Consider the following 10,113-nt stretch of genomic DNA (forward strand, 5'->3'; position numbering starts at 1 on the left):
TCTCCTATTAATCCCAGCCACAGTGAAGGGTTTGGGTTTTGCTTCTGCACATAGTGCTTCTCTCCAGAAGAAGGAACAGCATGAGTTGCATTAGAATTGTGGGTCAGTCTGGTTGAATGTTTTTGTACAAAATAAAGTTTTGCTCAAAAGTGTCAGGCTGAGAACTCAGGAAAGCTGGGAACCAAAGCCAAGGATGACTGTGGTAGGGACGGTGTTGAAAGAGGCATAAGAAACTCCTGGAACCTGGGCTCTGCTGGAGCAGGGGAACTTCTAGCGTTTTTGTCAATCAGAGTCATCCAGTGAAAGTGGAAACCTTCCCAGGGATCAGAAACTGCTTTTCAGTTGCAGCTGGGTGGACACACCAATTGTCACTGTAAACTAGACTTTGTTGTTAATGCAAATACTCCCTGCCCAGTGATAAGACTTAGAGTTGGATCACTGTTGTGACACAGGTCTTGGGTACTTGAATTAACCTTTGGAAGTGCTTCCTTTTTTTTCCACATAGGGATTTTTTAAGGAATTATGATTTGAAGTTAGGATGAATGAATCTAGCTCATGGTGTTAGACGGGCAATTTCATTGTAGATGCAGCTCCTGCCCCATGATACTCTCTTTAAAGTGAATTTGTAGAAATTAAAGCAATCATGCATTTTAAAATAAAATAGCTAAAATATCAAGGTTATTTGATACTTTTGTAATTTGGTTGGCAGGAAATTTCCTATGTGCTGCTAATTTACATGATACAGTTCTCGAGTCTGGAATAATTCTGTGAGCAAGAAGATTTCTTAATTACATCAGTGCTCCAAGATACAAAGAAATAGTATTCAGAGTAACCTTGAAGATCTTTTTCAGTCACTAAAAATGTAAGTAAATGTCTTTTAAGAAACAAGGAAAGAGAGTTATACGTACCCAGATTAGTGCTTCTGATGCATCAGTAATTGTTGTCACAGAAAATGGATGTTGATGGTATACTAGCTAGAGTAGAGATATGAACTTAAGAGACTTAATATAATAATAATAATATGATGGTGTAAGATGGCAAATATAGTTTGCCACCAAAGAACCTACACCTTAAATAAGAATCTTCATCATCTCTGACCAGTAAATCTTGGGCTGGGTATTTATACACCTCTATTTACCATAAATGTGTCTGCTAAGTACGTTTCTTTAAAACTCTTGCTTTGTAGTGCCTCCTTTGTTTCTTGAGGTCTAAGCACTTAGACCTCACTTCTAAGTGTTTATTACTTTGTCCTATCTGAAGATTTAACTTTATGTTGCTTAATCCTTTTCTGAATCCTGAATTAAAGGTAATTTGTGGTAATGTGTTTCATGAGTAGACACAGAGTAATTGGGAGGGAGCTTTATTGCTTTTAAATTGATTTCTGTCTTGGTATCAATCATAATTTCTTGTCCTGTGTTCCGATCAGCTCTGCTGTGTGCAGCCCACAGCATAGAGTGCATTTCGTCAACTGTTTGAAGTTACATTGTTGTGCTTTTATGTCATTTATATTGCAGTTGCCTTCACATACACCAGTTAGGATTGGATGCAGTGACGTTTCATTTGAAATGGAATGCAGATACATTGTTTATTTCTCATATATTATGACCCAAAATCTAATCTTCTATGTTAGTCTTTGCACACATCCAGTAACTTGTATGGCTTGGTTTTGGATCGCAAATTCTGTCTTACTGAGATGGAAGGATCCATATATGACACAATATTCGTAATACTAAAATGCTACTAATGCATGTAGGGACTTAATATTTTAAAGATTGTTTTCAATCTGTTTGTCCCTTATCCTGCTTTTTGTAGGCATTTCCAATTATTTGGTCACAGGGATCTGCAGACTGTTTTTCCCAGAATTATTTTAGAATGCAGTAATTTAGAAAAATATTTCATGTCCTTCTTTCAAATATGAGATATGTAGGGATTATTCAGAAATGCTATTTGCCTGGCTGGGCTAAAATTGTTCTGTGTGAGTAACCCCTTTAACATTACTGTTTTCTCTATAATTCTAAAAAATTTGCTCTCTGATTGTGTAAGACTTTAAGGAAACCTAACAGAAATTAAGCAATCTGAAGGTGGTATTTCATATTAAAATTCACTGTCATTTATTTCTATTTTCTTACATTTTCAAGCTGGTAATTGAGAGCCATAATGGCAGACACGGGAGATGGACCACATTCGGGGAAGGATCTGACAGATGCGAAATCTATTCCTGGTTCCAAAGGGTAAGTGAGGTACTTCTGGTTTAAGTCTTCAATTTAAGTCTTGAGGAATCTTGTGCTGTAACAGAAGGTGAGAGCCATAGTAGAAATAGTGCTAAAAGGAGAAGTTTCAATTATGGTAAATAATAATAATAATCATAAACAACTATTAGAGTTGTACTGACTTTGAAAATATGCAGTCTCTGGCAGAGCAGGCCGTGAAAATGTACAAGGAACTAAAAAGCAAAACACTTGAGGTGCAGTTAGACTTGGCTTAACAGTATTACCAAGTAGGTAGCTGTTCTTGAAAAGAGGCTTCTCTGCCTCACCCTGGGCCACATGTTCACCCCTTTCCTTGACCTGCTTCTAGAGCTCACCTGGACCTGTGGCAGACAGCTCAGCTGTTTGAGCCGACCTGCTGTTGGGTTGTACGTGCAGAAGCACAAGTGCAAGGGGAACTTGGAGGGGTAGCAGGGAGGAAACGCAGGCCTGTTCTTCCTGGTGACAGGTAGTTGTTACGCCGGTGTAGCCCTATCATCAGATTACACTCTCTCTGGAAAGTTAATTTGTTTCTGAAGTCATTCGGTTTAGTGTTTCAATGAAAATTAGATTTAAGAGCATTACAGACTTTTTATTTGTAGAAGACAAGATGATAGCGGGCCCCAGTCTTATAACCACTTACCCGTGTGCTTAAATGAGAAGATCTGTACCAACTGCAGCATATATGGAGTGAGTAAAACTGACAGCATTGCAGTCATGAATAGTGGTGCAGTTGGTGTGCTCATTATGGCAGAATTACAGCTGCATATAGAATCTTGGTCTTTCTAGGTTTTGAGTGTTTACTTGAAAAAATTCAATGGTAATATGACCTTTCCTTAGAATTCAGAATATATTTACAATCTCAGAGCTGATCTTGCCTCCAGGTACATAGATTTCAAAAGATGGTTAAAAAAACTCAGCTGATTTCTTGTTGATATAATAATAGGTTTCCTTAAACTAATTTTTCATATTCTCCTGTGCAGAGGCATTATCATTTTAGACACAGTTCTTCCTTCATTCTTTAAATTTTAAGCTTGTTACAAGTTGCACAGCAGACTACTACAAATACAAATGACTCTTCACTTTTTTAAAAAATTATTTGTGTATGTGCAGATTTTACTAAACTTGAAACAAAAGTTTTATTTGTGAGCATAACTATGCAAAGCAGTTTTATTTAGTTTAACCTCTGAGCAAGTACAGTCTTCACTAGTCTTAAATCAGATCTACCAAGTAATTTCACAGACATAATTTAGAATCACAGAATGGTTTGGGTTGGAAGGGACCTTAAAGATCATCTAGTTCCACCCCCCCTGCCAACCCCCTTCCACTAGACCAAGTTGCTCAAAGCCTCATCCAACCTGGCCTTGAACATTCCAGGGAGGGGGCATCCACAGCTTCTCTGGGCAACCTGTTCCTGTGTCTCACCACTCTAACAGTGAAGAACTTCTTCCTAATATCTAATCTAAACCTACCCTCTTTCAGCTTAAACCCATTTCCCCTTGTTCTGTCATTAACTGCCCTTATCAAAAGTCCCTCCCCAGCTTTCCTTTAGGTCCCCTGTAACTATGGGAAGGCAGCTATAGGGTCTCCCTGGAGCCTTCTCTTCTCCAGGCTAAACAACCCCAACTCTCTCAGCCTGTCCTCACAGAGGAGGAGCTCCAGCCCCTTGATCATCTTCATGGCCCTCCTCTGGACTTGTTCTAACTGGTCCATGTCTGTCTTATGCTGGGAGCCCCAGAGCTGGATGCAGTCTCCAGGTGGGGCCTTACGAGAGCCAAGTACAGGGGCAGAATCACCTCCCTCGACCTGCTGGCCACGCTTCTTTTGGTGCAGCCCAGGATACGGTTGGCCTTCTGGGCTGCAAGTGCACATTGTCGGCTCATACTCAGTTTTTCATCCACCAGTACCTCCAGGTCCTTCTCCACAGGGCTGCTCTCAATCCACTCATTGCCCAGCCTGTGTCCGTGTTTGGGATTGCCCTGACCCCGGTGCAGGGCCTTACACCTGGCCTTGCTGAACTTAGTTCGCATGGGCCCACCTCTCTAGCCTGTCAAGGTCGCTCTGGATGGCATCCCTTCCTTCTAGAGTATCAACCACACTGCTCAGCTTGGTGTCATCTGCAAACTTGCTGAGGGAACTTCTACGGAACAAGTAGCAAACCTTACCAGTTTCATTGATTTTGCTAAAATAATCTTACTTTATTACTATTTTGAAACTAGAGAATAAAGGTCAGAAATTAACACCTAAAGTTTGTCTGATTTCTGTACAGGAAGAACTTACCTGCTAGCAAGTCTATGGACTCTGGAATTCTGCCAGATTACAGTTACAGAATGGATTATCCAGAGATGGGGGAGTGTGTAATAATAAACAATAAGAACTTCCACAGACAGACCGGTACCACTTTCATTTTTTTTTTTCCTTAATTTAGATAACTTAGTGGCATATATTATTCTTCAAAATTAAATATGCAGACCAATTTTGATTGCAATCTAAAATTAAGTGTTTTGAATGGGTGTGATTCACTTCAGTGCATTCTTCCAAATATGCATAGAGGGAACATGTTAGGGCATAGCAGTAAGGAGGAGAAAAACTGGTAGGCAATATAAGTCCATCTTACTTTTTAGTCATGATTTCTGTTTTGCAAATGAAATCCTTTTTTATATCTTTATATAGATAGATAGATATAAAAATAATGAGCAGATAAATCTACAATATAGGTACAAAGAGAGGGAAGTGGTGTGCGTGCATGTATAACAGTGCAATGTTTTTTCCTGTTAGAGTGGATCTGGAGTAATGGAATAATATTCCAGACTGATACAGGTGTAAGTGAGAAAATAATTTGGCTCAATCAGACCATACCATCTATATCATATGAAAAATAATAAATTTATCTTATGCATAGGGATGTTACCCCGTTCGGGTACAGATGCGGATGCTGCAAGTGTCAGAGAAGTTTTTATGAAGTTGGGATATAAAATAAAGATCAACAATGATCTTTCATGCGGGGACATTTTTAAACTATTGAAAAATGGTAAGTAATAATATGTTCAGTGTGTGTATTAAATCAACCACTGTTTCCAAATAAATCTCTAGCCCTCACATCTCTTCCATGGTTCTTTTAGATAGTATTTCACACCTACCAGTGGTTTAGTGCTAAGGATGATGTGTACATCATAGTTTCTATGCTTATTCATCTTTGCTGTCTTTCCATCTTTTGTGCCATGACTTTTGTCTCTGTATCCTTTCTCATCTTCTAAAGAAGGCTGGAAAAAAGGCTGAAACTTAAATGCAGACTGATTTATATTCTGACCCTGGGATCACTGAAGCTCTGTGAGTTGGAAAGAAACCTGCTTAATTGGGGTTCTGTGCTATATGCTGTGGGGTGTGGCCCAAGAGGCATTCTGATGTGGGACCAGAACTGCAAGTGTGTGGACTGAATTACTTTTTTAGAGAAACAACTCACATTTTGTTTGACTTGTGGAACAACACCCCCTTCTGTCAAGTGAGAGCTTTAAACTGCTATTTGTATTAGTCCTGCTTTGTTTGGACTTGGCTACATCTAGACCAGTAAAATGGTGCCTGGAGGTATCTGTAGTCCTGGAACACACTCTATTGTAGTTAACTGTTGGAAGGTTCTCTGGCATCAGCGTTGTGGTTCATGCCTGCTGGCGCTCTCCCAGACTGTTCCAGGTCACAGTTCAACGGTAAACGTGTTCCAGGGATTATTCCCAATAGCCAGTTAGCCTGCAGCAATCCTGGGAGCTTTTTGTGTGTTTTGTTTTGTTTTGTTTTATGTAAGTGTTTGCTAACATAGATGTAAGTTCTTTAGTGCCAGTTAGTGTTGATGCCAGAGAATGCTCCCAGGCACAGTTAATTTATTAGTATAGTTGCAGCCTGTCTGTTGACAGTAGCTGAAAGTGGAAAGGCCTCTGTCTTACCTGTGGTACAAGGCAGCCAAATAGACAGTGTAAACTACAGACTGCAGCCTAGCTAGAGATTCCCCAAAAACAACCTTTCCTGAGTCTTCTAGATGCAGTGCTTGTCCAGAGGTTGTAGGAATGCCTGAGTGTTCATTGCTTGAGAAAAGTCTTAACTAGTTCTTCCAGAATAGAAAGTCAGTGTTTTGGCAAGCTCTAAACAGAAGACTTCAGCTTTTGGGACTGTTACACTTTTCATCTACAAACTCTTGCATCTTCTTGAGTTTCCCACCCAGAATTCCTTTTGGATCCTTCCTTTTAAGCCATGTTTGTATCTTTTAATATATTCAAAAGAATCATCTTGGTCCTCAAGTACAGTCCCCACAATGTCAGGCAACAAAAGACATCAGAGAATATCTGTTCTATGCTCTTTGCATACCACAAGATGGAAAAAAAAATATGAATCTACAAACACTTTATATCAAGCTTAAATGTCTTTAAGTACAAAATTCAGGGGCTTGAAAAGTCTTTCTAGACCTTGCTACAGGGCAAGAGTGAGAGAGGGAGAGGAGTAATGCTAGTATCTAGGTCCCTGCAGCAGCAGCAACTTTTATACGGCTCCACACAGTTCCCATGTAATCCAAGTAGTTGAGGCATCTCTGATGGGAAGGAGAGGTAAGACTTCCCCATCCTTTCCCAAAATTCCAAACTTCCCGTCAGTCCGATCCCAGATCATGAGACTGTTCACCATCACTGCATGAGCAAGGTGTGCCATTCAGACTTTGAGACGCTGTGGGAACACCCTCTTTGTCTCCTCATAGTGTTCCTGTCCCGGTTCTCTTAGAATAGGTAGGGTTGGCCTTTAATTTGGGTTTTTCTATGTCCAACCTGCTGAAGTAAAGTGGGCTGCCTCCTTTTGTTCAGAGGTGAGAACTGATTGGAGGTTTTGAAACATAGGAATTAGTTCCTAAAGACTTCTGTCACCTAGGAAGCATCAGATTTTCAAAGCTAGAAGTTTGATGTTCAGTGCAAGAAGTTAAGATAATTCTCTTTTTTTCTTTCAAGTTTCTGAAGAAGATCACAGCAAGCGAAGCAGTTTTGTTTGTGTGTTGCTAAGCCACGGTGATGAAGGATTCATCTATGGTACAGATGGCCCTCTTGAACTGAAAGTACTAACAAGCCTTTTCAGAGGTGACAGGTGCAGGAGTTTAGCAGGAAAACCTAAGCTCTTTTTCATTCAGGTGATGTATATCTGAACAATAATCATCAAATCAGCTACATACTTAAAAAAAAAAGGTTTCCCATTAATTATTAGTGCGAAAAGTTAATTATTTCTAAAATTGATATAAATGGAATCACTTTCAGAACAAGATTCTTGTCAGGTCTAAAAGTGGCGCAGTCTGTCCTGTTAGGTAGGCAGTATTTGTAACAGCTGAGATAGATTGCATTACTTTAGTTCTATGGATTAAGTAAAATCTTTCAGAACACTAGTCAGTGTTTCAGTGAATTTCTGAGTGTACTTTTGCAGGAATATCTGTCTTAACAAAACTGTGTAGTTCATGCTCGTTACTTTTCTTCTGAGTCTGTCTAATGGAAATGTGATGTATAAATTCTTGTTATTTTTGCAGTTTTAAAATTGGAATGTTATTGTCTTTAAAATGAAAAAAAAAGCAGTATTCTGATTGTGATTGCTGCCTTTATTTCTTATTTTATTTTTCATTCTTCTTTCCACGAAATAGGCTTGTAGAGGGACAGAATTAGATTCTGGTATTGAGGCAGACAGTGGATCAGAGGAAACAATGTGTCAAAAAATACCTGTAGAAGCAGACTTCCTGTATGCATATTCTACAGCTCCAGGTGAGAGACTTGCAAATACATTTTTGTTCTGAAATGGTATCTATATATCAGCTTGTATTGATATTGTAAATGACAGTTTGCAGTTGTATCCAGTCAGTGGATACTTCATTTGTTCTCTTTCATGGAAGTACAAATTTTCTTCACTCAGTTATTTTTTTTCTCCCCTGATTTGATTTCTTTACAAGGTAGTTGCTATTCTCAGTTCCTACAGAAAAAAACCCAAAGCCTGAATATGCATCTTTCTCATTAGCAAACCCTCAAATATTCATCTGCTGTAAATTCAGTTAATCTGAATTGTGCAAATAATTTGCAGCAGGAAGTAAAAGGTACTATTAGTTCTGAGAGGACGAAACAGTCAGATATCTGTAGATACATATACAGAAGTGGGTGACAAACACCTGCATATTATTTGCCTGTCAACTATATTTTCATTGCATCCTTAGGCAAAATTAGTAGTGGCAGATCCCTTAGTAGGCCCCTTATGTTACCAGTTAGCAAAAGTAATTTTTTGTTCATTCACTTAGTCCTGAAGATAGTGGCACTGAAATCCGTTTTGCATCTTGGCTCCATCTGCACTGTCACCTCTCCTTCGCATACGTGTACTCTGTAAAGAAGTAGTAAGTGATTAATGGCTGAAACTGCTGGAGCAGCAGATGGTTTTCCTGCCTTTTGATTTTCTACCTGCCTGAAGTTTTCTTAGATGAGAAAACATGAGAGGATTATAAAAATCTTCTGAGTTGGATTTTGGGGGAGACTGGCATATCTAAATTGTGTTCGCTAGTGGTTTTGAGTTTTTATTTTAAACCATTAATTGCTATTGGAAACAGTGCATTGTTCCCCTAATAGCTATCCTGTCCTGTATCAGAGGCTGCTACCTGTGATCAATTTCACATCTCTCTTCCACAGGCTATTACTCTTGGAGGAATTCAGCTGAAGGCTCCTGGTTTATTCAGTCGCTGTGTAAGATGCTGAAGGAACATGCGAGGAAACTTGAACTCATGCAGATTTTAACTCGTGTAAATCGCAGAGTGGCTGAGTACGAGTCCTGCTCAACTCGGCAGGATTTTAATGCAAAGAAACAGATTCCGTGCATTGTCTCCATGCTCACCAAAGAATTTTACTTCCCTTGCTAAAAGAATTTCACCTTGTAGTTTTTCAGTTCATGTTTTTATCTGTAATTTATATGCACTGATAGTATGGAATACCACTTTTAAATCTGAATTACTGTTCACTATTGTGTGTGGCATAACGATAATGAACTGTCTCAAAGTTAGATATGTCCATTATTAGAAGGAAAACATAGTATGGCTATGTTAGAAATGCAAACTTGAGTAGCTGAAGTACAGGCAAGTTTGAAAGCAGTGCTCTGAGTGCCTCAAAAAAATAAGGAAGAGGAGACTGAAGAAAGATCATTTATCAGATCTATTTGGTGCTACATTTCCCTTTGCTGAACGGGCAGAGAAAAACTTCTTGTAAATAGTTTGGTTGAATATCTTTGCCAATAGGAAGAAGATTCAGAATGTGGCATGTTTGCTAGTGATGGTAATATGATAGTAGTGTCATCATACATTTCTTCTTAAGTTCTTAAATTTTAGGTTATAAACTAACCTAAACTGTTTTTATAACTTGGGACATAAACTGTGGAGTACAGGCATTTCATTTTTTACATACAATGAGGAAGCATATTTAGAGTACAGTCAATTTTTTCCTGATCCTTTTATAACTTTTTGTATGGAGTATTAGGTGAAGCAATGATACCAACGTGGTAGCTGTTTCAAAATAAATCCTGTATTCTGACCTTGAAGCTGAGTAAGTAAGGGACCAGTCTTCCCCAGTTTCTTTTTCTGCAGATCCCTAAGTGGGGAGCTGTTGGGGCATATTTTGGGCTATGAGAATCGGTGCAAAGGAAAGTCCACATTCTGAATAGTCTGCTTCCCTCTTTCTGGCCATAAGTAAGCGAGGGTTTGCTTTGTGCTATGCGTGTACCACACTTAATCTGCGTGGAAACCTAGATTTGTGGTACTGGAGAAATTTAACTTCTTAACTAATATAAATTTGAGTTAATTACAAGACTTTAGCTAAAATATGTTAAC

At 38.9% G+C, this 10,113-nt stretch overlaps 1 protein-coding gene across 1 annotated transcript; it reads left to right on the plus strand.

Moving 5' to 3' along the window:
- Window positions 1–2,157: 2,157 nt before the first annotated feature.
- On the plus strand, window positions 2,158–9,370 carry CASP3 (caspase 3). Its single transcript, XM_010173449.1, has 6 exons — window positions 2,158–2,231; window positions 4,516–4,640; window positions 5,149–5,277; window positions 7,229–7,404; window positions 7,903–8,020; window positions 8,927–9,370. Exons 1-6 carry the CDS (start codon window positions 2,158–2,160, stop codon window positions 9,151–9,153), a joined length of 849 nt encoding a protein of 282 aa, XP_010171751.1. The 3' UTR covers window positions 9,154–9,370.
- Window positions 9,371–10,113: the final 743 nt, after the last annotated feature.

This window comes from Antrostomus carolinensis, unplaced genomic scaffold (assembly GCF_000700745.2).
Source record: "Antrostomus carolinensis isolate BGI_N321 unplaced genomic scaffold, ASM70074v2 scaffold9048, whole genome shotgun sequence".
Classification (NCBI taxonomy): domain Eukaryota; kingdom Metazoa; phylum Chordata; class Aves; order Caprimulgiformes; family Caprimulgidae; genus Antrostomus; species Antrostomus carolinensis.

Bases quoted from the DNA above. Each gene is read 5' to 3' on its own strand.
- CASP3 (XM_010173449.1), top strand. From the start codon at position 2,158: ATGGCAGACACGGGAGATGGACCACATTCGGGGAAGGATCTGACAGAT. The intron at 5,278-7,228 runs GTAAGTAATAAT...TTTTCTTTCAAG, and splicing joins TTTTAAACTATTGAAAAATG to TTTCTGAAGAAGATCACAGC. The intron at 7,405-7,902 runs GTGATGTATATC...TCCACGAAATAG, and splicing joins CTAAGCTCTTTTTCATTCAG to GCTTGTAGAGGGACAGAATT.